The sequence below is a fragment of the Ammodytes marinus genome, assembly GCF_949987685.1.
Source record: "Ammodytes marinus genome assembly, chromosome: 21".
Taxonomy (NCBI): domain Eukaryota; kingdom Metazoa; phylum Chordata; class Actinopteri; order Uranoscopiformes; family Ammodytidae; genus Ammodytes; species Ammodytes marinus.
Window position 1 is genome coordinate 8,494,675 of NC_137225.1, and position 27,739 is coordinate 8,522,413.

The 27,739-nt window shown below is 40.8% G+C and overlaps 1 protein-coding gene across 1 annotated transcript; it reads left to right on the forward strand.

Annotated features, from left to right (window-relative positions):
* Positions 1–5,517: 5,517 nt before the first annotated feature.
* On the forward strand, positions 5,518–27,739 carry LOC307268068 (uncharacterized protein). Its single transcript, XM_080050586.1, has 22 exons — positions 5,518–6,697; positions 7,125–7,306; positions 7,805–7,940; positions 8,169–8,288; positions 8,502–8,686; positions 9,503–9,580; positions 10,605–10,694; positions 11,977–12,157; positions 12,329–12,557; positions 12,965–12,981; positions 13,633–13,769; positions 13,996–14,133; positions 14,484–14,633; positions 16,315–16,738; positions 23,132–23,313; positions 23,738–23,875; positions 24,065–24,182; positions 24,498–24,640; positions 25,359–25,436; positions 25,715–25,804; positions 25,900–26,080; positions 27,142–27,739. The coding sequence occupies exons 1-22, from the start codon at positions 6,547–6,549 to the stop codon at positions 27,369–27,371; spliced, it is 3,378 nt and encodes a 1,125-aa protein (XP_079906712.1). The 5' UTR covers positions 5,518–6,546; the 3' UTR covers positions 27,372–27,739.

Below are 27,739 nucleotides of genomic sequence, written 5' to 3' on the forward strand. Positions count from 1 at the left end.
CAGATGTAGCAGACATCTGGGTACTTCTAACCATCCTAAATCTGGCCACAAGAATCGGGACATCCTAAATCTTTTTTCTACATACTAAATAGTAGAAAGGATGCGATTCGGAACGCAGGGATAGCCTACATGTATCTGTAGAGAGACTTACCATCTTATCAACCAGGAACGTGCAGCGACAGGAGCAGGGCTCATGTGAGAAATAGGGCTCTTTTGTGATTTTTTAAATTTTTTTAAATAGTAGCACATTTCTGACTTACTTGTTTAATACTCTACATATTTCTACAAAATAACATTGGTCTTCTTGAGTATTCACACTAGGTTTATTACAGGAGCAGGCAACAACAAAGGACACTGTCACAGATATCACCTATGGTGTGACACCTCAGTCTGGTAAATGCAACATGTCCGGCATGTGACATGCAGCACACCCGAAGACATTGGTGTCAAAGACACAAAAATGTACGTTATGAATTTAAACCTGTTTGTAGACTCATGAAAATGACAGAGTAATTATCCTGGCCACTTTATAAGAATGTAGAAGAACTACAAAAGGTACACCTGTTTTCTGTTTTACCTGAGGGGTCCAAATACTTTTCACAATTCATAGAATAACACCCAGACACAAGTAGCAGAACGACTCAGGTAAAATAATCCAACCAAAACTGTACACAGTATATATCAAAACCCAATTTTGTAACCATATGGGACACAAAAAAGTAAAGGAAAGTAAAGCATCATTGTATTAAAGAACTACATGTATCTGATATGGAGACACCTGCATTCATCAAAGAAAGAATTTTACTGTCACTCAAACTTTTAAAAAAGCTATTCAAGACTAGATTATTTTTTGAGAGTTCAAATTAAATGGATGCAGGGCTCAAAATTTCTACAATTTCTAGGCGAACAAATCGATATTTATTTGGAGATAAACACATCCCAAACCTCGGCCACAACTAGGTGGGAAGCGTACAATGCACATATAAGGGGTCAAATTATAAATTATACAAATTCCCTATTGAACCTCCATTCCCCCTCAACTCAGTTCTGTGGTACCCAGTCCACCTGCCCTGGATTAGGGTGGGGGAGTACATCATGTTATGTTGTTTTAAACACATTCAGGTGAAACTCGAAAAATTAGAATATCGTGCAAAAGTTCATTTATTTCAGTAATTCAACCTAAATGGTGAAACTAATATATTATATAGACTCATTACATTCAAAGTGAGATATTTCAAGCCTTTATTTGTTATAATTGTGATTATTATGGTTTACAGTTTATGAAAACCCCAAATTCAAAATCTCAGAAAATTAGAATATTACATAAAATCAATAAAAAAAGCATTTTAAATACAGAAATGTCGGCCCTCTAGAAAGTATAATCATGCATATGTACTAAGTACTTGGTTTGGGCCCCTTTTGTACGAATTATTGCCTAAATGCGGCGTGGCATGGATGCTATCAGCCTGTGGCACTGCTGAAGTGTTATGGAAGCCCAGGTTGCTTTGATATAGGCCTTCAGCTCGTCTGTATTGTTGGGTCTGGTGTGTATCATCTGCCTCTTGACAATACTCCACAGTTTCTCTATTAGGTTCAGGTCCGGAGAGTTGTCTGGCCAATCAACACAGTAATACCATGGTCAGTCAACCAGTTACTTGTGGTTTTGGCACTGTGGACAGGTGTCAAGTCTTGCTGGAAAAAGTAATTCATCATCTCCATAAAGCTTGTCAACAGACAGGAGCATGAAGTGCTCTAAAATCTCCTGGTAGACAGCTGTGGTGACTTTAGACTTGATAACACAGTGGACCAACACCATCAGATGACATGGTGCCTCAAATCATCACAGTGGTCTTCAAGCCCCTTGGATTTTGTGCCCCTCCACTCTTCCTCTAGACTGTGGGACCTTGATTTCCAAATGAAACGCAACATTTAATTTGGATCAGTGATGATTTGAGGTATCATGTCATCTGCTGCTGTTAGTCCACTGTGTTATCAAGTCCAAAGTCACCACAGCCATCTACCAGAAGATTTTAGAGCACTTCATGCTTCTGTCTGTTGACAAGCTTTATGGTGATGACAATTTCCATTTCCAGCTAGGCTTGGCACCTGCCCACAGTGCCATAAACCATTAGTAACTGGTTGACTGACCATGGTATTACTGTGCTGGATTGGCCATACAACTCTCCTGACCTGAACTCCGTAGACTAGAGAAACTGTGGAGTATTGTCAAGAGGAAGATGATACACACCAGACCCAACAATACAGACGAACTGAAGGCCACTATCAAAGCAACCTGGGCTTCCATAACACCTCAGCAGTGCCACAGACTGATAGCATCCATGCCACGCCGCATTGAGGCAAGAATTCATGCAAAAGGGGCCCAAACCAAGTACTTAGTACATATGCATGATTATACTTTCTAGAGGGCCGACATTTCTGTATTTAAAAACCTTTTTTTATTGATTTTATGTAATATTCTAATTTTCTGAGATTTTGAATTTGGGGTTTTTATAAGCTGTAAGTCATAATAATCACAATTATAACCAATAAAGGCTTCACATATCTCACTTTGCATGTAATGAGTCTGTATAAGATATCATTTTCACCTTTAAAGTTGAATTACTGAAATAAATTAACTTTTGCACGATATTCTAATTTTTCGAGTTTCACCTGTATAGGTAATCTCCGGCGAACGCTTGCCGAATGTTTGTTTATGTTTATACTAACCACTTTAATATTTGACTTAGCTTAGTAAGGTTATTGGCCTCCGAAGATCATGGGCCCCCATGGCCTGGGCCCTAGAAAGCTTTCCCACTTTCCCTGGTGAGATGGGCCATAGTTTGTTTAATCTTGATGTGGTTTCTGGTGGGACTTGAGACTTGAGCCTATCATGTATCAGGGGAGACAACAGCCACATTTGCCAACCCTCTGACTCCACCTCTGCTTTCCACAGAAACCATTACAAACATCCATGACGTGGATGTCTGTAATCGTTTCTGTGGAAAGCAACCAATACAATTCCTGCCTCTGTTTAATATCTGCACTGTCTGCAAGTGCTGCTCACATCCATCGTTGCTAACTTTTCAACAATAGTAAATGCTAGACATGAGAGGACAGAATTCTAGACAATGTGAACAACGCTCCTTAGATTAGAGCCAAACCCAAGCTACCAAACTCGGACATAATCTTATCCATATAGAATTGTTATCAAAAGTAGTAAACCACAAACCAAAGGTCTGAGTGACAGCCTAGATAGAAACCTTCAAACACTGTGACAGTCTGGCCCAGGGCCGGAGTGGGACTCATTTTCAGCCCTGGAGTTTCATGCCTCAGATCAGCCCACTTTCACGCCGACATTATTAATGTAATGTAATAACAACCTTAATATGTACGTCTGCAAAAGTGCACTGTTCTCTGCACCCTTGTAATTCTGTGTTTTTAGACTGTGTGGACTCAAATGCTCCTGTTTAGCCTACAGCCTACTCAGGTGCCTGCCATGGTGCTACTATGTGCAGTAGGAGTGTACGGAGACGTCATTATCTGTAGGCTATCTGTTCAACAAACACAATTAGCCTATCTATATGTAGGCTACCTGTATTCGGATATGAAACCGGAAGTGGCTGGGGCTTATGGGCTTATGTGTGGAAAAAAACAACAATTATAGTCCCTTCAGAGCCTCAAATTGATTTAATATTGGCATATTATCAATAATGAGATAGGCATATTTTCCTCATACTGTACTCATCTGTTTCTCTCATTATAACTGTCTAAGCCCCTACACGTTTGACTGGGGGACATTGAACATTCAGAGTCTGAAACAGTAGGCCTATTACATCACAGTAAATCATAAACTTGCCCAATTTATTTTATTTTTTCATCTCTGTCTCTTTTTATTTTTAACTAAACTAAGTTGTATCATCGATCTAGATAAGATTTATTTTGCCCGTTTATTTCCCTCTTCTCTCTCACTCTCCCTGTCTCTCATAGGCCTATCTCTGTCTCGCTATCTCTCTCTCTCCCTCTCTTTTTTAATTTCTAACTTAGTTCAATGAATAATTACTTTAGACTAGGAAACAGCGTTTTATAATCTAGAGGTCTAATTGATCAACGCACAAAAACGAAACTTTTTTTGAGCAAATCTCTTAGTTATAAACAGATTGTATGAACTAAACAAGCGAAGTGTTTGCAGATCGAATATTTAAAGATCGATTTTATTAAATGAAGAGACGTGGTTCACGTTCAGAGATTTGAAATAAATAAAAGTCAGGAGGGACTGAAGGTGACTCGGGGTCACAAACATCCAGCGGAATGGAGAGACCGCAGCTCACGGGGCCATGCATAAACGCAGCTGGTCTATCTCTTTTCTGCCACGGCAGCGGAGATGAACAGCTGATAGGTGCCACTCAAGTTAAGGCAGAACGCGCCGCGTCAATTTAGTGCATGATAGGCAAAATAAATAAATAGTTGTTTCCTGAATAATAACGAGATTATTCGCGAAGTAAACATATTCGGATCGATCATCTCATTATCCGTGCTCATCCGAATAGGCCTACATGTTCGGATTCTGGCTCATCCCAGTGCAGCCGACGCTCCAGTCGCCATTGTCCCGAGCATGCATTGAACATATATGACTGGGGGCTGTGACTAACTTTCATAAAGCCTTTGGTATGAGCGCAGAATTACAAATTATCTTTTACCTCGTAGTCCGACATGCTGCTAGAGAGAGACACGCAGCAGGGCTAGGAGGCCCTAAATTCTGCTTCAAAATAAAAGTAATCTCACGTTACGCCAGTTAGATGCTTTTAATGTGAAACTGAAGCTGTAGGAAATGGTCAGTTTCCATTAGCAGTAACTTAACTGCGGACTAATAATATGATTTTTAATGCACCAATAGGTAAAATGATATTTTAACCCAGTGCCATGACTGGGCCGGCCCTCGCAGCCCAAAAACCAGAGCGGCCCACCGGGAATGCTCCCGGTTCTCCCGATTAGCCACTCCGGGCCTGGTCTGGCCCTTATGCAGTGATGTTCGATAAAATAAAATAAAAGTGAAGAAGCTGGGAAATTTCCCTTTTGCATTTTCACAAAAAGCCTACGAATACAGTTTTAAGAAGTAGCCTATAGGCATAGTTTGTCCAGGAATAATCTGGTCCAGATATCAAAAATAGACAAATATGCTCTTATAAAGCCTATATAGGCTAGTGGATTAGATCAACACCAAGTATTGGACTGTATTGTGGTGGTGTAGGTGTTAAAATAAATAAAACATTTAGGCAATGTTATTATTTCCACAGACATACTAAAGTTAAACACATTTGAAACTGTTATGAAGAAAGTTAAGCATCTCTGGCATAGCCTAATCTGTTGCAGTTGACGCGACTACTGTAATTCCTACACGCCCCTTTAAATGCAACGCGGACGCATTGTTTTTCTTCCTCCTCCGCGGCTGCTGGTGCTGTCTGTTTCATCCTCTGCCCTAGTAGGTACATTGCGTGAGTTGTGGTCTGATGGTTCGGCTCTGTTTGTTCATTCGTGTCGCTCAGTTTTCTGACAGGTAGTCTATGGTAGTGGGTAGGGGAAAGCGCTGGTTACTTTCCTACTCGTTAAACATGTTCGTCGAGCTGGAATATTTTTGTCCCGGAAACGTTGGGCATCAGACTTGGAGATTTTAATTTTGGTGCTGAGATTTTCCATGCAAACAACAGAGACTGACAATGTTTTGCTTTGTCCGTATGACTGACTGATTGACCAGACTCACTCACTCAGTTCGGCTGCTTTAGCCTATCTACTGCTTTAGCCTATCTTGACTACACTTGACTTCGCTTTTTTTTAAATGAGTAGTAGGCCTACTGTTTGCTGCTTTTGTCATTTTTATTATTATTTGGAGATCTTATGGCATTTAAACCTAAATAGTTTGTTATTGTTGTAGCCTTTCATTTTTAATGTAGGCCTGCCTGCCCGCCCCATATTTTCTTTTTAGTAGCCTAAGTTGTTTGTCTTTCCCTCTTTTTTTAAACTGAACTAAAACTCTTTAGAACTACTAACTAAAGTTCGATTCTATTTCTGGTTATTTTGTGCAGCGTTAATGCTATCATTCGGAGGAATAGCCTACAGCTGCCACGCCCGAACAAGAAAAGTAGCCTATCACGTTACGTTAGAACTAGCCTCATATTAGAGACTGCTTGCTGCAGTCTGATACGATAGTATGAAGTTATTCAATTATAACAATAACACTACGTTTCCACATCACATCAGTAGGCCTATGACACACTTCCATATCTCTTCATAATTAGGACCTTCACTTCTTATAGCAAATATTGTTACGTGACATTTTAAAATCCTCAGTGTAGCCTAATAGCCTACCGTGCACGATAACAGCATAATCTCGTCATGTTACCCCCAGGAGTTAGGGTGGTATATTGTTGCTTTTTCTTTCTTTAGTCTGTGAAACACTTTTTGTTGGCACTGCTGTGTATGAAAAGTTCTGTAAATAAAGTTATTGCATTCCCTTTGTGTATATTATGCAACCAAAAAGAATAGAGTTGAATGTGTGAATGTAGCTATTGTCATTTACTGATGAACCTATCCTATTCAATTGGATTGCACAATAAATACAGGGAAGCAACATCACTGTCAAAGCTGTTTGGGGCGTGTCAGCAAGTGACTAAAACCAGTAGGGTGTTCATCAGTAGGCTAAGTATGTGTGTTTTTATTTGTATTAATGTTTAAGTAGGCCTAGTAGAGGCATACTAGAGATATTGCTGTTGTCTTGATCAAAACAAATGTCAGCTATAGTTCTAATAATAATGTATGTATGTCTGATGCATGTGTTTATATCAGAATATTATTGTAGGGTATGCCTGGAACATCCATCACTGCATGTTTAAGATTGGGTGATAACAGATGGATATTATTAACAAGTACATTTCATACAATGCATGTCTACGATGGTTTGTACTGATTTACAATGTAATTATGTTAGCCCCTTTAAAGGTCCTGAATATCAGTGTTTTTTTTATTGTGAACCTTCTCAGATAGAGTGATACAATATACAGGTTTTTTGTGTAACGATCATAGACTGTATAATTGATGACTCATGCTCTGCCCTCCTTTCTTTGGAACAGACACAATGGCGTTATCAACTCCTCTCTCCAAGGCCAACACCATATTCTGCCTGGCTTTGTTCAAACAGCTGGGTGATGAGGACAAGACTGCAAATATCTTCTTCTCCCCTTTCAGCATCTCTTCAGCCCTGGCTATGGTGATGCTGGGTGCCAGGGGCAACACAGCCACTCAGATGTCGGAGGTACATACAAGATCTGCAGTCCACTGTTTTGCACATGTAGGGGAGAGTGGGGTGAGTTGTGCTAGTGGGGAAGTTGTGCCACCCCTTGATTCTAGAAAACCCTAGAAGAAATTGGAAATGTGACCACATATTTAAGAAGAGCCATCCATTTGACTCATCATGTAAAGAAGGGAGAAACATGGAATACGATATCAGCACATTTAAGCTCAAAAAACAGTTTTTTGCCTTTCAAAGTAAATTTTTCTTGGTCAAGGTTTTTTTGATTATTGTCTCTGAACTATTATAGACACATATTTTTTTAACTCCTCTCGTCTTGCTACACAGGTATACAGGCTAAAGGAAACTGTTTAACGATTAGTTTCTATATGAAAGACATCTACCAGAGAAATGAACAGTAACACAAACTTGCTAAAAGTTAACACAGAAATTTCATATTTGCTTTTTCCAAATCAATTTAAATTCAAACCTAAATGCATCTCTGTCACACTTTGTCCACAGTGTCTGAAAACTCAGGATTGTCTGGACGTCAATGTCAGCTTTGCCCAACTGCTGAGCGAGCTCAACAAGCCCAATGCTCCGTTTGCCCTCAGTGTTGCCAACAGACTGTACGGCGAGCAGTCCTTCCAGTTTGTTGAGTGTGTGTGTGTGTGTGTGTGTGTGTGTGTGTGTGTGTGTGTGTGTGTGTGTGTGTGTGTGTGCGCGCCCAAGTGTGTATCTTTGTGTGAATTTGTGGTTGTGTTAACATTACCGCAGGCTTGAGTGAATGAGAGGAAAACTATCGTGGCTGTAATATATTCTAATTCAATGGGCTGAATGAGTCGATGACATGATTTGGTTAAGGTGACGTGTTGTTTATGCTTCCAGGATTTCCTGAAACAAACCAGGAAACACTACAAGGCAGAGTTGGACGCTGTGGACTTCAAAACCAGTTCAGAAGCAGCCAGGGTCAAGATCAACAGCTGGGTGGAGGAGCAGACACAAGGTGCAACACACACACTGACATACACACCATTGGTTTGTGGTCGGACCCACTCCAAACCTTAAACCTTGGGATGAATTCCATCGGGTGTAAGAAAAAAAATGTTAAACAACAAATGTTTGCTTCAGATTGTCTTGATTTTTGGTTTGAAACTTTTGCCGTGGTCTCTGTGTTATTGCTTCATATTGGCTTATGTGGTTTCAATGTTGTCACCAGGTAAAATCCGGGATATGGTGGCTGAGGGCGAGGTGCACCAGATGACCAAGCTGGTGCTGGTCAATGCCATTTACTTCAAAGGCACCTGGAATGATGCTTTCCTGGGGATTCGCACGCATGATGCTCAGTTTAGAGTCAACAAGGGAAAACTGAACTCAATGATGAGGCTTCACTTAAAATGTCTGGTATAACAGGTTATGATTCCCATGTTAGTCGAAATAAGTAAATAATCATTCCTGACATCTACAGTATCTGCATCTACTCCCTATGGATCATAAATGTCCCTTTTTATCCCTAGTGAAACATTTTATTTAATGTACATTATGCTTAACAGACCCTTGATAGGTGTTATGGTAACTCTTTACAATAAAGTACACACAAATGTAGGAAGTTACTGTGGAGTGTATGAGGAACAAATTAGGAACACCAGGATAGTAATGAAAAGTTTCTGAGTGACTGGATCAGTGAGATATTTTGTAAAAATCTGTATCTCTTTATAGCTACTTGGATTAATACTGTATCTGGGTCCTATCGGTTTACACAATGTCCCACATTCCCACAGCTTCTCAGAGTCATTGCATCAATGTTAAAGGCCTACTTCACCGGTGGGAATATGAAGGTGTATTGAATTCTGAGATCCTATGTAATATAAATATGCAAAAAAAAATTACTTTGTAAATATTACTGTGATGTCACAGTAAGAGACATCACAGTAATATTTACAAAGTAAGGTTTTTTTTTAACCCTACATTTCTCTTACTGTGATGTCACAGTAAGAGAAATACAGGGTTAAAAAAAACACTCTTTCTGCCTTTTCTCAGGCTAGGATGAACCAATTTAATTTTTTTTGCACATTTATACTACATAGGATCTCAGAATTCAATACACCTTCATATTCCCACCGGTGAAGTAGGCCTTTAATATCCAAAATAGCCACAGAGCAGATTTAAGCATGTGCATTTTATCATTGAAAATGTGTTTCCTCTGTGTGTTCTCTTAAGAATGACACCAAGCCAGTGAAGATGATGAAACAGAAAAGTTACTTTCCTGTTGCCGCCATTCCTGAAGCCAACTGTCAGGTAATCTAGCAATTGATCAGTCAGTTAATAACAAATCTAACATTCTGAACATTCTGAATAAGTTGGTTAAAACTACTGTATCTCTCGTCAAATGTGTTTAATGTTAAACAATGTGTATTTATAAGCAATGCTCAATATTCACATTAAAGCATAGATCTAACCAATTATTTGATTATACATGGTTTTCTATCTCTAAGCCTCAAAACGATTAAGTGCATTAGAACAAAACTAAATTATACCTTATAAATAAAAAAAAAATGTATACACCTAAACAGATATTTTTCTAACATAAATATCAATCCTATTGATAATAAAAGTAGATAGCTAATGGTATGTCCCTTGCATTTGGAAGTGGCCCTTAACAGAAGTTGTCAGACCAGTGTATATACAGTATTTCCTTTAAAGAGGACCTATGATGCTTTTTGACTTTTATGACCTATAAACGTTGTTATGATGATTTATAGTCATACTTAACCATACTAAATTATCAAATAATGACTTACATGCATTTCGACGTATTCCCTGCTGACCGTCTGGGGTGTCTGTGCAGAGCACTAGACACTATTCTAGCCAGTCGAGAAGTCACGTGTTCAAAGCGGCTTGATGCTTTGTAACATCGTGACGTCGCATGTACCTTGGTGAATTCACCACGCGGATGTTTCCATGTATAGTAATGCTGTCACTTCCTTGCTCGCGTCTGCCTCGCGCCCTTATAGGTCCATGCTCGCGCTTCCCGCCACTGAAAGTGTTCCGGAAGGAAGGTAACCAATCACAACGGAGTGGGGTTTGCAGGAGGGGGAGGGGGGAGCGGAGATGGTCGAAGCACAGGCGGAGGGAGCGGAGATGGCCGAAGCACAGGCATGCTGGATCGCCAAAATAAGAGAAAGAGCTTCCCGAAAATCTACATAGTTTTTTGTGATGTGATTCGTGTCAGGTTGCTCTATAGCAGTGTTTAACAAGAAATTAAGACCAGAAAAGTAGTATAATAGGATCTCTTTAATATCTGAACCCCTCTGTTGGACAGATCCTTGAGATGCCTTACAAAGGGAAGGAGCTCAGCATGCTTATCTTTCTGCCCAATGCCATGAAGAGTGGGACAACAGGTCTGGAGAAGGTAGGACACACGCATACACAGGCACGCACACATGGCCGTATGCAGGGTTCTAGAAAAAAAATGTAATTTCCCTGATCCAGCTATGTACTTATTAAGACGTTTGGAGGTACATATGCTAAAAATGAACTTGAAACGTCTGCAAATTAATGTTGACAATGTTGAAATTAATTGTTCAAACAAATAATAACAATAGCCTAATGATAATACTATATCTTGACTGTATGATTGTGCTAATACCCAGGGCATAGTGGGTAGGCTACCTGTTCTCCCTCTCTCACCACCATCACCTTCACTCTTTCTTTCTCTCTCAGTCTCCTGTCCCATATCTCTGTTCCCAAAGCAGAGCTTTGACTGACATCTAAAAGTACAGAAATTGATTTGATGAGTAATTCAGAGCAATCTTTAATAAACTATTAATTTTTTATTTAAACTTGGGGATCTTTATGCTCACATGCAATTGCAATTTCTGTCAAATTAATTTCTGTTATTAAATCAATGAGTTTAGTGGAGAGGACAACTGCGGTCAAAATGCATTATACAATAAACTACATTCATCTTCCATAATTTCTACTATTATGAAGAAGGTATAAAGAATTATGAAGAATTTATTAAAACTGTATTTGTCACCAACACTAAGTGTTATTTCTACTAAGTAGATGTCAAGAGGGGTGATAATAATTACTAACTCAATTATCTCAAGTGACATGTTGTTGGGCTATCCGGGCATGTATTCGTCAAAATGGGGAGTGCCTGGTTCATTGATAGCTGGAATTAACTGATTACTAACAGCAGTGATGATGACTCACTTTTTCTCTTATCTGAAAAAACTCTTCATGTCCATTTCCAATGTTATCAGATTTCTATTGAAAATTAAACATTAGCATGGTGCTGCTGTTTGGATTTCTGTATCCACTATGCAACTGAGAGCTGCCCCAGTAACCCAAACCCTTTCTAATATGGAAATGATCCCAAGGAGCAGGCAGAATGGATTTGATTGACAGAGCGCTCTTAAAACAAACACTGCGTTGATCAAAATAATTATTTATTTAATACACCTGGGGAAACAATACCGAAGCCCGGACCGCGTTGAACTTGACCTCAATGGTGGATAGGGCCATACACACACACACACACACACACACACACACACACACACACACACACACACACACACACACACACACACACACACACACACACACACACACACACACACACACACACACACACACACACACACACACTTGTAATTGTTGACACTGTGTCCACTGTCCACCCCCAGCTGGAGAAGCAGCTGACCTATGAGAAGTTTGTGGAGTGGACTGGTCCAGACATGATGAAAGAAAAGGAGGTTAAGGTGAGCCTGCCTCGATTCAAGATGGAGGAGAACTATGACCTGAACGCTGTCCTGAAAAGCATGGGCATGGTGGATGCTTTTGATGACAAGAAGTGTGACTTCTCTGGTGAGACATACTGCTGCACCACATCAGATACAGTATACAGTGTACAGTACATTAAAGCTGTTATAAGGTGTCACTGCGCTGTTTAACTGACAACCAGTTGTCTAATAGCACAAAGTTGCAAATGTCAGTGCAGTATAAGTTTAAAAAACAATGTTTTCTCTTCTGTGACAGGTATGTCTCTAGGCAAAGACCTGGCACTGTCACAAGTCACCCACAAGGCTTATGTGGAGGTGAACGAGGAGGGAACTGAAGCTGCTGCTGCCACCGCTGCTATGATTACTTATGGCCTTGGCTTCGATTCGAGTCCTGTCTACTTCCGGGCAGACCACCCTTTCCTCTTCTTCATCAGACATAACCCCTCCATGAGCATTCTCTTTGCTGGACGATTCTGCTCCCCTGAGTGAACACTGTCCTGTGAAAGCCTGAAAGAGAAACCGTTGGCTCTATTTGTTGCAACCTCACATTTAAAACTACAGGTCTATGTCTAATATAACTCTGTATTAAAACAGAACATTTATTTCAGTTAATAAATATAACGTTTACTATGTTATGCGTGTACGACTACATTGAATAAACAGTGTGGTTTAAAAATTGTGTGCCATGTTTTTTCCCCTATGGTTATCATTAATTTGGTATTATAATGTTCTAAACAAAGTTTGCAGAATGTGAGTTTTCAGCATATTGTAGCCCTATTTTCCTCAACATAGGGAGAGTCGGGAGAGTTGTGCCACTTTTTTTCCTCAAAGTGACTTTAAAGTGAGGCCTTGACAGTAATTTCTCCAACTAAAATATGTGCGTATATTTCAGGAAGTGGTGCATCCCTGGCAACAATAACTTTGGATCTGTAATAAACTGTTTAAGAAATATAGCTTTCGGAAAAAAAGTGCGGGGTAATTTGTGCTTTTAGAGAGAATACGTTGGGGTAAATTTTGCAATATGTGCCATACATGATATATATCTTATAAACTGTAATGCTATATAAAAGCAAGACAAATCCATTAGAAAATTACTAATTTTAGGTTTATTTAAAGTAAATATTTTACAAAGATTGAAGGTCAATTTTCGTAAGCAAGGCCTAGCAGGTCTAGGTGGTTTTACCTGCAAAGCTCACAATGACAAAGTCACCAGCAGACTCATCATCATCATTTTGGCCATCTGAACTCTCATCAGTGTTGTTAAGTGGAATGGTGATGTCAGTCTCTTCTGTGCTACTGTAGACAATCACTTTCTTTTTGGTGACCAGCGTATACTTTGGCACAAATCACCCCAACTCCAGCATTTTGGAAAAACTAGCATGATGCAGCACTTTAGGGCTAACATCGTGCTAACTGTATAGACTCATAGTGTAGCATACTAAAGCACTAAAACGTGTCAAATGTTTTCAAACGTGTCTATAAATGTTCAGACGCAATAATCAAAAAACCTTGATCATAGAAATTTTACTTTGAACATTTGAATGATTTTTTTTTGAACAGACACAATGGTGTCATCAACTCCTCTGTCCAAGGCCAACACCATCTTCTCCCTGGCTTTGTTCAAACAGCTGGGTGATGAGGACAAAACTGCAAATCTCTTCTACTCCCCTTTCAGCATCTCTTCTGCCCTGGCTATGGTGATACATACATAGATGTCAGAGGTACAAGTCACACACACACACACACACACCATCATATTTGCTTGCCATAAAGGCACGACACTGTTTAAAGATTTTTTTTAAGCTATCTACCACAAACTATAAAAGTGACACAAACTTGCTAAAAGTTAAGACACTTCCTCTTTACATGTTCCAAATAAATTTAAATCTAAATCTAAATGCATCTCTGTCACTTTGTCCACAGTGCCTGAAAACTAAGGATTGTCTGGACGTCAATGTCAGCTTTGCCCAACTGCTGAGCGAGCTCAACAAGCCCAATGCTCCGTTTGTCCTCAGTGTTGCCAACAGGCTGTACGGCGAGCAGTCCTTCCAGTTTGTTGAGGTGTGTGTGCCAATTGCCTAAGTGTGTATCTTTGTGTGAATCTTTGTGGTTGTGTTGACTTTACCTTAGGCTTGAGTGAATGAGAGGTAAACTATGCTGGCTGTAATACATTTTAATTAAATGGGCCGTAACAAAATATGATTATTTAGGAAAGGTGATTGCATAAATATTTTGTTAGCCCCTTTAAAGGTCCTGAATATCAGTGTTTTTTATTGTGAACCTTCTCAGATAGGGTGATACAATATACAGGTGTTTTGTGTAACAATCATAGACTGTATAATTGATGACTCATACTCTGCCCTCATTTCTTTGGAACAGACACAATGGCTTCATCAACTCCTCTCTCCAAGGCCAACACCATCTTCTGCCTGGCTTTGCTCAAACAGCTGGGTGATGAGGACAAGACTGCAAATCTCTTCTACTCCCCTTTCAGCATCTCTTCAGCCCTGGCTATGGTGATGCTGGGGGCCAGGGGCAACACATCCACACAGATGGCAGAGGTACAGTACATACAAGATCTGCAGTCCACTGTTTTGCACATGTACAATATTTGAACTGTTTGTGTTGGTACAAATACACAAAGTGCAGATTGAATTCTGACTATTTGGGAGGTCAAGATTTGGGTCGATAAATCTTCTATGAGCTTCACTGCACCACCTGTTCTACAGTTATTCACTAAACTCAACTGACTGTGAGCGCACGTTATTAAAGGCCACTCATCTGTATTTATTTTTTTAACTCCTCTCGTCTTGCCACACAGGTGTTGGGAATTCATAAGGGGTAGATTTGGTCAAAGTCAAGAATATTATTAATTTCATGGAAATTATAATATTAAGAAAAATTGTTAATTAACGATCAATTAAATTAGTCCAGCTAATCAAATTACTTTTTAATACCTACGGAGCACCACCCTTTCTAAAAGGGAACTTTGTATCAAATCAGAAAACAGTCTCATAATGTTAAAGGGATTTATCTTGAAAATGTCAAAGTTGGTTACAATGTACATTTAAGATAATGAAGGAGTGAATATTCGAGCATAAACCTTATTTACCAGCCATTAGTGAAATACAAGACACAAATATCACAGACACTGCTTCTTAAAATCAAAATGTAAGGGTTTATTTACTTAGGAAAGTTGATTAAAACGATACACATAAGTCAATAACCATGAACTAATCTAATTTAAGAAAGCAGACATAGCACAAGCAATAATAAGAACAGTTTAAAATCAAACCCATGTATTTCTATTTATGTGCGGGTGTGTGCACATGTGTAGTGTGTGTGTGTGTGTGTGTGTGTGTGTGTGTGTGTGTGTGTGTGTGTGTGTGTGTGTGTGTGTGTGTGTGTGTGTGTGTGTGACAGAGGAACGTCACTTTAGAATTTAGATGAATTTAGATGGCAAACGCGAGAGTTTGACGTCACGCGAGAGTTTGAGGTGGCTTTTAAGCCACGGGTAGATCAATTGCTAAAAGCAATGTGGTGGACAACTTCTGAAAGCTGAATATTCTACCTTTAATCAGTAGGGGAAATAGCATGCAAAGCATGTATGTGACCTACTGCTTTAATCAAACACATAAGAATTATAAAGGATGATGCGGGGAGACTTTGGTTTTGTCTTCACGCAATCTTAACTTTAAAATTACAGAAACTCAACACTCATGTATTCATTAAGAATACTTGAGGGGGAAATCACGAGTGTCAGTGTGTTTGTGTGTGATGTACGTAGTTAGAAATTAGAAGGAGAGAAAACCAAAAGACATAGCCGCAGCTCCAGCGCGTAGTGAACTGTTTCCTCCAATCACACAGTGGCCGTAAATGCGCATTTACGTACACTGAGTTGGATTGATAAAGAGGAAAGAATTCACCGGCTATAAGAGCGACAGCAACAACACATCAATACATTCCCGGTGAACGGGAGAAAAACACTGTGAGCGAAAAACACTTATGTAAAACATAAGTCAGTCAGAATTACTTTAAATCAGGAAATAGTGAGCTCGTCAGCTCTTACGTTTACTTCAAGTTTATGAACAACATAAAATAACTATCTTAGCCCAGACAATAGCCTCACGTGAATCGCTTGGTCCAGCGATGATTGGTTGAAGGCAGCTGGAGGAGATAGGAGGAGAAAAAGGCCGCTTGCCGGGCCTTGTGCGCTGATGGAGCGTGTCTTGTTGAAGACAGTGGTGTGGAACCAGCTCAGCTGATAAGGGCAGCGTGCCACACCATGCCAAGGGATGGAAAGCAGGGGATCAGCAGCTCTTCTTGGCAATAGCGGGCTGTCTGCGGTCCGATGGGCAGCGTAGGAACGTAGGCAAGGAGGAGAGAGGGGAGCGGGAACCTCGGCTCGCCTTGGGAGGAGAGGAAGCGGAGAACTCTGCTCTGCGTCGGGCCTTGCTCCCTGCTGGCGCTGCGTCTGGGGGCAGCGTAGTGGTGGCCCAGATGATAAGGGGTAGGCGGCTTCACTTCTCGTCGGGTCCGCTGGCTGTCTCCGGTCCGTGGAACGGGCAGTGCAGGCGTCCTGATGAAGGGATCCTGCGTCTTTGCTCACGCTTTACGCATGTGGGGTCGTTCTGTTTTGAGGAGAGGCTGAGGTGTGCTTCACCTTGTGAGAATAGGTTTTCTGTAGGAAAACTCTCTCGAATCCGGGAAAACAGAGGAGATGTTTCAAGCAGTCCATGAACTCGTCCAGCGAGAACAAAGACTGGGACTTGGAGTTGCTTAATCCTAGGCCTCAGGCTTAAGCATGCCGTACCTTCTATCACGGCTGGAAGCCGGAGGCAAAGATGAGAGGATTGCATCCTGTATTAAAACAGTCCAAATGCATTCTCATCCAATCAGAAGTTAGTTGTCTAATCAGCAAGCAGTGTTTACATTCAAACCAGCCAATAAGATGCTTTTCCTTCTTTAGGAAAAGAGAGCTTTGAAGCTTGTGTCTCACAGTTGAGATAAGGTAAACACAGCAGGGTGCCTGGGCCCTGCCATGCCTGGTTTCAACTTATAGTCACTTCAAACAGAGTTTCATCCTGTCCCAAAGGTCTGGTTGGATTAACCAACCTCCTAGAATGGACTATCCCATCTTAAATTAGTTTATGACCTCCACAGGGGTCTGGGATGATTGACTCTACAGAGAAACTTATGTAAACATGCGTTAGACTTTGTCTCTTGGGATGCACTATGGCATCAGCATTAACCCATTACACCATTTCAAATGAGACACTCTGTGTAGGCACAACACAGGTATACAGGCTAAAGGAAACTGTTTAACGATTAGTTTCTATATGAAAAACATCTACCAGAAAAATTAACAGTGACACATACTTGCTAAAAGTTAACACAGAAACTTCATATTTACTTTTTCCAAATCAATTTATATTCAAACCTGAATTTAATTTCATTTCATTTAACTTTTATTTATCCTCGAGAGACCAATTGAGGGGTGACCCTCATTTTCAATGGTGTCGAGTTCAAACAAATTCCAAGGAAAAACAAAAATGCATGCACAATATTCAATGCAAATACATCAAATACACAACAACAGGTGAAGAGAAGAAAAAACAAAAAACAAAAAAACAATTGAAACATTTACATAGTGGTGAAGAGTGGCAGCAATTAAAATGAAATTAAATGGGTGAAAGTACAATATAGCCTAATTAAAACAGTTACAGGTAGAGTTTGGCAGATTTAAGATAGTTTGTTTAAATTGATTAAAGGATATGAAGGTATTTAGTTTAATTTGTTGCTGTAAGTTGTTCCAGGAGTCGGGGGCACTGAAGCTAAAAGCTGTCTTTCCCAGCTCAGACCGGGCTTGTGGGACATAAAGCATGAGCATGTCAGTGGAGCGGGTCTGATAAAGCCCATCTGAAATTTGCAACATTTCTGTTAAATAACGAGGAAGCTTCCCGGTCAAGGCTTTGTAAATAAAAATATGCCAATGTGCATCACGTCTCTCTTTAAGGGAGTACCACCCAACCTTTTCATATAAAAGACAATGGTGTGTGTCATAAGCATCTCCTGTGATGAACCTTAAAGGTCACATATTATGCTAAATGCACTTTTTAAATGTGTTCTAACATATCCATGGGTCCACGGTGTGCCTAGAGACTGCCAAAATATTTTAAAAAATAACACTCTCCTTTTCTCACTCTCCCCCTTTCTGAAACCACCACCCCTCCCCCACCCAATATACTCCAGTCAGAATTCTCCCCTCTTCTGACCTCACAAACTGGAAAGCCAGAAGCTTCTACTGTGCAGCCCACACCCCTATTTCTTATTGGTCCACGGCCCTGACAGACAGAGGGCGAGGCGTATCTGGCTTCGCTTCCGGACAGGGGGCGGGGGGAGCTCAAAGATTGTATATTTACGAGGGGAGCTGCAGCTCTTTTTAAAAAAATAGGCCATTGTGAGATTAGCTGAACATCAGCATAGTACAATAAATTATCTGAAAGTTTTTTTCAGCAAACAATTAAAGAAAAACGTATTAGGGACCACTAAGACCATATAATATGGTGTATAATAGAACCGAAAAGTGTATAATATGGGAGCTTTAAAGCAGAGTGAAAAACAGAGTCTAGGAGTTTAAGACATGAATGAGATGCATGCCGGTAAACCACATCACCGTAATCAAGGACAGACATAAAAACTGCCTCAATAATCCTTTTCCTACTAAATAAAGGGAAGGTAGTTTTGTTCCTATAAAAATAGCCAATTTTTTGTCGTAGTCGACAAACAAGATTTTTTATATGGAAATTAAAAGTGAGTTTATCATCTAACCAGATGCCGAGATATTTGTACTCTGTGACTCTTTCAATTAAAAATCCATTCTTTGTAAAAACATTAAAATCATTCAAATTTGTAGTTCTTGCTCTGGAGAAACACATATATTTGGTCCTGCAGAGTATTAAAAGAGCTTTGTAGGTTCTCAATAGATTGGTGCACCGAATCGGAAATGCAATACAGTACTGTGTCGTCAGCGTATAGATGGGCGTGACAGTTTTTTAGCGATGAAACAATGTTATTTATATAAATTGTGAAAAGAACTGGACCTAAAATTGAGCCCTGTGGGACACCATTTGTAACAGTTAAGAATTCAGATTGGTATCTTACCAGTTTAACTGACTGCTGTCTATCAGAGAGATAATCCCTAAACCAGCTACATGCAGACTGATCAAAGCCAATGTCATAAAGCAGGGGTTCTCAAACTTTTGATAGCTGAGGGCCAATTTAGGAACCTAACATTGGACCGAGGGCCGCCGAAGGAAAAAAAATTATAAAACTGAAATAATTTCAATGGCCAGCGTCTTTGCGTCTTTACAGTTTACATGTATTGGTCAGCATCCAATACTGTGTAATTAACACATTTAAGGGCCCGTGTCCACCTAACGCCTTTTTCCCACCGCAAGCGCCTTTTTTCAATTGATTCCCAATGAGAAGCGGCCGCCTCGGGAAAAGGCGGCCGCTCTGAGAAAAGGCGCAGCGCCCAGCGGTTTTTTTCGAGCGTTTTTTGTCTTTTTGTGCGGCCGCTTCGAGATTTGCAAGTTGAAAAAAGTTTAACTTTTCAGAAAGGCGCCGGGGACGTCACCGCCGCTTTTTTCAAAGGGCCAATCAGATAGTAGATCGTCGGGACTCGTCGCCTTGGCAACAAAGAAGACGGAAGAGAAACTGCTTTTTCCGTCTCTGTTTACCCGAAACTGTACGAAAATAGTGACTTAAAATGACCAGAACAGAGGGAGGAGAGCCCGTTTGTGGGAGCAGATTAGGAGAACACTTGATTCTCTGTATTTTTTCTCTCCTACGGATCGTTTCATGCGCACACATCAGCCTACAACTTGCTCCGTGTGTGTTTGCAGGAGCCGCGATAACTCCTCATCCAAACAGAGGATGGTGGAAAGTATTCTCTGTAAGACTACTCATATTACAATGTAACGATTTAAATAGAAAACAGCAAGCCTAAACAGTTAAACCAGTGTTGATAGGTCTGGTGACGATCAGCATTTTTTCTCCCCCGATCACAGCGCTCTCTCTCCCAGCTCATAAAAAGCGGTTGAAAAAAGCGGTCGAAAAAAACGCTCAGTAGACACACTCCCGAGCGCACAGCCAGCGTTTAACGCTGGAAAAAGGCGTTAGGTGGACACGGGCCCTTAGGGCCCGTGTCCACCTACCGCCTTTTTCCCACCGCAAGCGCCTTTTTTCAATTGATTCCCAATGAGAAGCGGCCGCCTCGGCAAAAGGCGGCCGCTCGGAGAAAAGGCGCAGCGCCCAGCGTTTTTTTTTCGAGCGTTTTTGCCTTTTTGTGCGGCCGCTTCGAGATTTGCAAGTTGAAAAAAGTTCAACTTTTCAGAAAGGCGGCGGGGACGTCCCCACCGCTTTTTTCAAAGGGCCAATCAGATAGTAGATCGTCGGGACTCGTCGCCTTGGCAACAAAGAAGACGGAAGAGAAACTGCTTTTTCCGTCTCTGTTTACCTGAAACTGTACGAAAATAGTGACTTAAAATGACCAGAACAGAGGGAGGAGAGCCCGTTTGTGGGAGCAGATTAGGCGAACACTTGATTCTCTGTATTTTTTATCTCCTACGGATCGTTTCATGTGCACACATCAGCCTACAACTTGCTCCGTGTGTGTTTGCAGGAGCCTTGATAACTCCTCATCCAAACAGAGGATGGTGGAAAGTATTATCTGTTTCATAAGACTACTCATATTACAATGTAACGATTTAAATAGAAAACAGCAAGCCTAAACAGTTAAACCAGTGTTGATAGGTCTGGTGACGATCAGCATTTTTTCTCCCCCGATCACAGCGCTCTCTCTCCCAGCTCATAAAAAGCGGTCGAAAAAAGCGGTCGAAAAAAACGCTCAGTAGACACACTCCCGAGCGCACAGCCAGCGTTTAACGCTGGAAAAAGGCGTTAGGGCCCGTGTCCACCTAACGCCTTTTCCCAGCGTTAAACGCTGGCTGTGCGCTCGGGAGTGTGTCTACTGAGCGTTTTTTTCAACCGCTTTTTTCGGCCGCTTTTTTTAGGCGTTTAAAGAGATGTGTTCAGACAAAACTCCAGGCAGATTTGTTTTTACTCATTTAAGCCAAAACCTTCAGTCAGAGAGGTGCTGGATCAGGAAACACTCATATGACTACACAGTTGTTGAATTTTTTTAAAGCACAGATAAAACAACCACTTTTGGTCTAGTTGGAAAACTTTCTGTGATTAGAGAGGAAAAAAATCACCGGCTATTTGTTTGTCCTATTGACTCCTGCTACAGGGATTCAGCACTTCTCAAATAGTTTTTTTTAGACTTCCACCCTTTTCTATTTTTTTCTTAATGTTTACTTTAGGAAATATATTATAACAGGACTACATATACGAAAGCTGAACCTACAACAGCTAAAACTAAAATTGAAAATCTGTTTCTTTCTGCAATTTTTTTAAAGTATTTTGCTGATTACATTTTAGCCCTAAATACAGATAATTACTCACTGTTAACATGCAGTCTTTACAAGGCCACCCAGGATGTACCAATTCATTCGGGCTTTTAAATCCTAATGTAAACACACCACAGCTCCCTTAACTACAGGGTTACATTAGCCCTCGTCCATCAAACTACACAGTGACAGAGATCTCTTGTTTACACTGTACAGTTAGAACTGAATGTGTAATGGTTCTGATGTCTTCTTTAGTGACAGCTTGTATGTGTGAGTGACAATGAATCGCGGAGCAAGGAGGAGGCTGTGGGTTCACGAAACCATCCGCCGGAGAAATCAATTTGGAGAGTATCACCGCCTCGTCCAGGAGTTAAAATTAGACGGAGCCCGATTCCAAACCTATTTCCGGCTGACCAAGGGGCAGTTCGAGGAATTACTCCTCATGATCGGTGGGCAAATATCTAAAGAAAACACAGCTTTCAGGGAGACTATCCGCCCCGCAGAGCGTCTATGCATATGCCTACGGTGAGTTTGTGTGTGTGTGTGTGTGTGTGTGTGTGTGTGTGTGTGTGTGTGTGTGTGTGTTTCGTGAACCCACAGCCTCCTCCTTGCTCCGCGATTCATTGTCGTGATAGCGGGACCACCACTAAGATCCTCCTCATTAAAAAGCAGGATCAGAGCCAGAATTCTTTTCTTTTTGAAATCCATGTTAAGGCTACAATAAACAGTGAGTGCTCAGACCGAGACAAGAGTGAAGACAAGTAAAAGAGACAAGAGGCAGTCATAGAAACTAGACGAGACGTTCGGTTCGATCAACGTTTATTTTGACAGCATTCTCCCAGCGCATAAACGCCTAAAAAAAGCGGCCGAAAAAAGCGTTCGAAAAAAACGCTCAGTAGACACACTCCCGAGCGCACAGCCAGCGTTTAACGCTGGGAAAAGGCGTTAGGTGGACACGGGCCCTAAAGAGTTAAACCAGTGTTGATAGGTCTGACTCACAGGTGACGATCAGCTTTTTTCTCCCCCGATCACAGCACTCTCTCTCCCAGCTCATAAAACGCTTGAAAAAAGCGGTCGAAAAAAACGCTCAGTAGACACACTCCCGAGCGCACAGCCAGCGTTTAACGCTGGAAAAAGGAGTTAGGTGGACACGGGCCCTAACGCCTTTTTCCAGCGTTAGTGTAAGTAGGCCTATAGTAGAGGCATACTAGATATATTGCTGGTTGCTTGTACAAAAACTAATGTCAGCTGCCATAGTTCTAATAATAATGTATTTATGCCTGATGCGTGTGTTTATATCAGAATTTACTGTATGCCTGGAACATCCATCACTACATGTTTAAGTTGGATTGGGTGATAGCAGATGGATATTATTAACAAGTGTTTCATAAAATGCATGGCTATTTGGATGGGTAACACTGATTTGCAATGTAATGTGTTAGCCCCTTTGCAGGTCCTGAATATCAGTGTTTTTTTTAAATTGTCAAACTTCTCAGATAGGGTGATACTATATATAGGTTTTTTGTGTAACGATCATAGACCGTATGATTGAGGACTCATGCTCTGCCCTCGTTTCTTTGGAACAGACACAATGGCGTTATCAACTCCTCTGTCCAAGGCCAACACCACCTTCTGCCTGGCTTTGTTCAAACAGCTGGGTGATGAGGACAAGACTGCAAATCTCTTCTACTCCCCTTTCAGCATCTCTTCAGCCCTGGCTATGGGGATGCTGGGGGCCAGGGGCAACACAGCCACACAGATGGCAGAGGTACAGTACATACAAGATCTGCAGTCCACTGTTTTGCACATCTACAATTTTTTAACTGCTTGTGTTGGTACAAATCCCCAAAGTACAGATTGAATGGATTCTGCCAGGCAAGATTTGGGGTGAAAAGTCTTCCATGAGCTTCACTGCACCACCTGTTCTGCAGTTATTCACTAAACTCAACTGACTGTGAGCGCATGTTATTAAAGGCCACTCTATCAAGTAAATCTGTATTTTTTTTTATTCCTCTCTTCTTGCCTCACAGGTATACAGGCCATAGGAAACTGTTTAATGATTCTTTTCTATATGAAAAACATCTACCAGTGACAAAAGCTATCTAAAAGCTAACACAGCAACTTCATGTTAACTTGTTCCAAATCAATTTCAATTCCAATCTAAATACATCTCTGTCACACTTTGTCCACAGTGTCTGAAAACTCAGGATTATCTGGACGTCAATGTCAGCTTTGCCCAACTGCTGAGCGAGCTCAACAAGCCCAATGCTCCGTTTGCCCTCAGTGTTGCCAACAGGCTGTACGGCGAGCAGTCCTTCCAGTTTGTTGAGGTGTGTGCGTGTGTGTGTGTGTGTGTGTGTGTGTGTGTGTGTGTGGTTGTGCTAACATGACCTTAGGCTTGAGTGAATGAGAGGCAAACTATGCTGGCTGTATTACATTTTAATTGAGTGGGCCTTAACTAAATATGATTATTTGGGAAAGATGAAAAAAAAACATAAAAATGTTGTTCATGCTTCCAGGATTTCCTGAAACAAACCAGGAAACACTACAAGGCAGAGTTGGATGCTGTGGACTTCAAAACCAGTTCAGAAGCAGCCAGGGTCAAGATCAACAGCTGGGTGGAGGAGCAGACACAAGGTGCAACACACACTAACATACACACGTGGCTTTGTTGTCATATCCACACAAATTGTGACAATTGTAGATGTTATTTTTCCGCTTTCTTTGAAAAAGGTTTATGCGTTGGCACCTTTGAGTGGACACCTTGAGTTTGTGGCCTGACCCACTCCAAACCTTAAACATTGGGATGAATTCCATTGGGTGTTACACATCAATATTTTTAAAAATGACAAATGTTTGCTTAAGATTGTCTTGATTTTTGGTTTGAAACGTTGCCGTGGTCTCTGTGTTATTGCTTCATATTGGCTTATGTGGTTTCAATGTTGTCACCAGGTAAAATCCGGGATATGGTGGCTGAGGGCGTGGTGCACCAGATGACCAAGCTGGTTCTGGTCAATGCCATCTACTTCAAAGGGACCTGGAATAAACCTTTCCTGGGGGTCCGCACGCATGATGCTCAGTTTAAAGTCAACAAGGTAAAAATTATGATAACAATAACTTAAAATGTGTGGTATATCAGGTTAAGACCAAAGATAGTATATAAAAGGTTAAGACCTCATGCTACCCAAGACAAGTAGAACATCCTTCATGATATAGCTGCAGTGTGTACATGTCTGCACCCACTCCTTATTAATAATCATGAGTTGCTTTTTTGCCAGGGAAGTCTTTATAACTTTATAAAGGGGGTACACCCTTGATAAAGTTATAAAGAAATCTGTAATTCTTTAGAATCCCTTATGACAAAGTCTGCCCATCGAAATGCCCTGATAATGTACACTTTCAATTTCTTCAGTCTACTGCATATTGCACATGTTGTAAATAATGTTCCTCGTTTATTTACTTTATTTATACCGTTTTGTTTTGCCTTACCTTTTGCACTATTTAGAATGCATTTATTGTAAATATTACTTATCTTATTTACCTAATGTTATCCTTTGTTCTTACTGCACCGTGTGTCGGAGATAAACGCAATTTCGATTCCTCTGTATGTCTGGTACATATTTTTAAATTGACAAATAAAGCTGACTTTGACTTTGAAATACTATAGCGCCATTTCTTTGGTTTACTCAATGTCACCCACTTTCTCACAGCTCCTCAGTCATACATCATTGTTAATGTCAAAAATAGCCAGAGAGCAGATTTAACCATGTGCATTTTATCATTTATCATGTTTCCTCTGTGTGTTCTCTTCAGAATGACACCAAGCCAGTGAAGATGATGAAACAGAAAACAGACTTTCCTATTGCCGCCATTCCTGAAGCCAACTGTCAGGTAATCTAGCAACAAATCATTCATTTTATAATTAGTCAAATTTCATATGGAGATTGACTCTGATTGTATAGGAACAATAGAAGTACGCTAATGCGATAACAAAATCTTTATTGGTTAGAACATCTTTTGTCAACCTTAATGTACAGTATATAAAACCATTTATATGCCCCTTGCCTTTGGAAGTATCCCTCAACACTGTAGGTAGTAAAATCAAACAAACAGTTAGACCAATGTATACTGTATATTTTCTTTAATGTCTGAAACCCTCTGTTGGACAGATCCTTGAGATGCCTTACAAAGGGAAGGAGCTCAGCATGCTTATCTTTCTGCCCAATGACATGGAGAGTGGTACAACAGGTCTGGAGAAGGTAGGACACACACACACACACACACACACACACACACACACACACACACACACACACTTGTAATTGTTGACACTGTGTCCACTGTCCACCCCCAGCTGGAGAAGCAGCTGACCTATGAGAAGTTTGTGGAGTGGACTGGTCCAGACATGATGAAAGAAGAAGAGGTTGAGGTGAGCCTGCCTCGATTCAAGATGGAGGAGAACTATGACCTGAACGCTGTCCTGAAAAGCATGGGCATGGTGGATGCTTTTGATGACAAGAAGTGTGACTTCTCTGGTGAGACATATTGCTGCACCACATCAAATATACAGTATACGGTATAGTGATAAATGAGGTGTCACTGCACAGTTTTGATTGACAATAAATAGTCAACAACTAAAATGCTACAGCAGTGACATGACAATGACTGACTTCTCGAGAAGAACTATTTATTAGCAGTTCCACCTTAAAGTGATTCAACACTAAACGTCTTAAATTTCTTTCCATTTAAAGAATTGTTAAAGGTACAAAGAGGTTGCTAGACCACTTACAAGCAAAACGTTTACTTAAGCGTTGACACTTCATGTAGCCTACAATTAAGACCTATTACCTTTACTTCTTTAGGGTTTTGAATAAAGGATCTTCACATTTAATCGAGTACATGTATTGATACTCCTTCAAGTTAAGAATTGTGACAAGTATTCCACCATTGACCAAAGTGTGGTCTGGATCTCCCAGCATGCCCTTGGCCCTCACTGTTCCTCCTTTTACTCAGGGAGGTGTCTGAACCAGCTGTACTCGCTGATACTGATAACTCCCCTCATCTACCACCAGGTGGCTCTCAGGTTATCGCAAGGGCAACAAGTAACAGCTTAACTCAGTTCTGGAGAAAATGTAGCAATCTTTTAGGAGTTTGGAAACAAGGTTTCCCGCTACTTTGGCAAGGTGTATCATTAAGCCCCAGTGTTTCCTTTAGTATGGTGTGCACATTACAGTGCAGTATTGTGTTAATGATAATGGATTGGATTTATATAGCGCTTTTCTCACACTCAAAGCGCTTTACAGGGTTTCAGCTATCATTCATTCACACACAGTCATACCGGTGGTGGTAAACTACGATAGTAGTCACAGCTGCCCTGGGGCAGACTGACGGAAGCGTGGCTGCCATTCAGCGCCTACGGCCCCTCCAACATACAGCATAAGTGTCTTGCCCAAGGACACATCAACCCTTACACAAGTGGCAGGGTGGGAATCGAACCGCCAACCCTCCGATCATTGATCCGCCTGCTCTACCACCAGAGCCACGGTCGCCCCAACATGATAGTTTAAAATATCTCTGCTTTTGTCTTCTGTGACAGGTATGTCTTTAGGCAAAGATCTGGTACTGTCAAAAGTCGCCCACAAGGCTTTTGTGGAGGTGAACGAGGAGGGAACGGAGGCTGCTGCTGCCACTACTTGTTATAGTGAGTGTCTAATGGCCAGGATTAGAAGCTTCTACTTCCGGGCAGACCACCCCTTCGTCTTCTTCATCAGACATAACCCCTCCAAGAGTGTTCTCTTTGCTGGACGATTCTGCTCCCCTGAGTGAGCTCTGTGTCCTGTGAAAGCCTGAAATAGAAAACGTTGGCTCTACCAGCTACACATTTAGAACTTGTGTCTAATAATTCTAATCCAAAAAATGTATAACTTTTTTTTGCATTTTGGAAATATTCTTTGCTAGTTGAGCAAGAAAATCATTGTATCCTGTCTCCAAACCACTATTTGATCTCTTGAGCGGTTCCATCTACATTATAGTGAACAAATTGCTTTCAAATGTAACTTTATTATACAGGTATGTCGAGCATAGGCTAGTAGGCCTGTTTTGTCAGCTAATTAATACAAAGCATTACTAATGGTCTGTATTGTTATGCATTTTAAATAAAGGAGTGTGGTTTAAAAACCCTGTGTAACATGTTT

Coding starts and splice junctions, on each gene's coding strand:
- LOC307268068 (XM_080050586.1), top strand. CDS start 6,547: ATGTGTGAATGTAGCTATTGTCATTTACTGATGAACCTATCCTATTCA. Junction 10,695..11,976: donor GGACAACAGGTCTGGAGAAG/GTAGGACACACG, acceptor GTCCACCCCCAG/CTGGAGAAGCAGCTGACCTA. Junction 14,634..16,314: donor CATCCACACAGATGGCAGAG/GTACAGTACATA, acceptor TGTTGAAGACAG/TGGTGTGGAACCAGCTCAGC.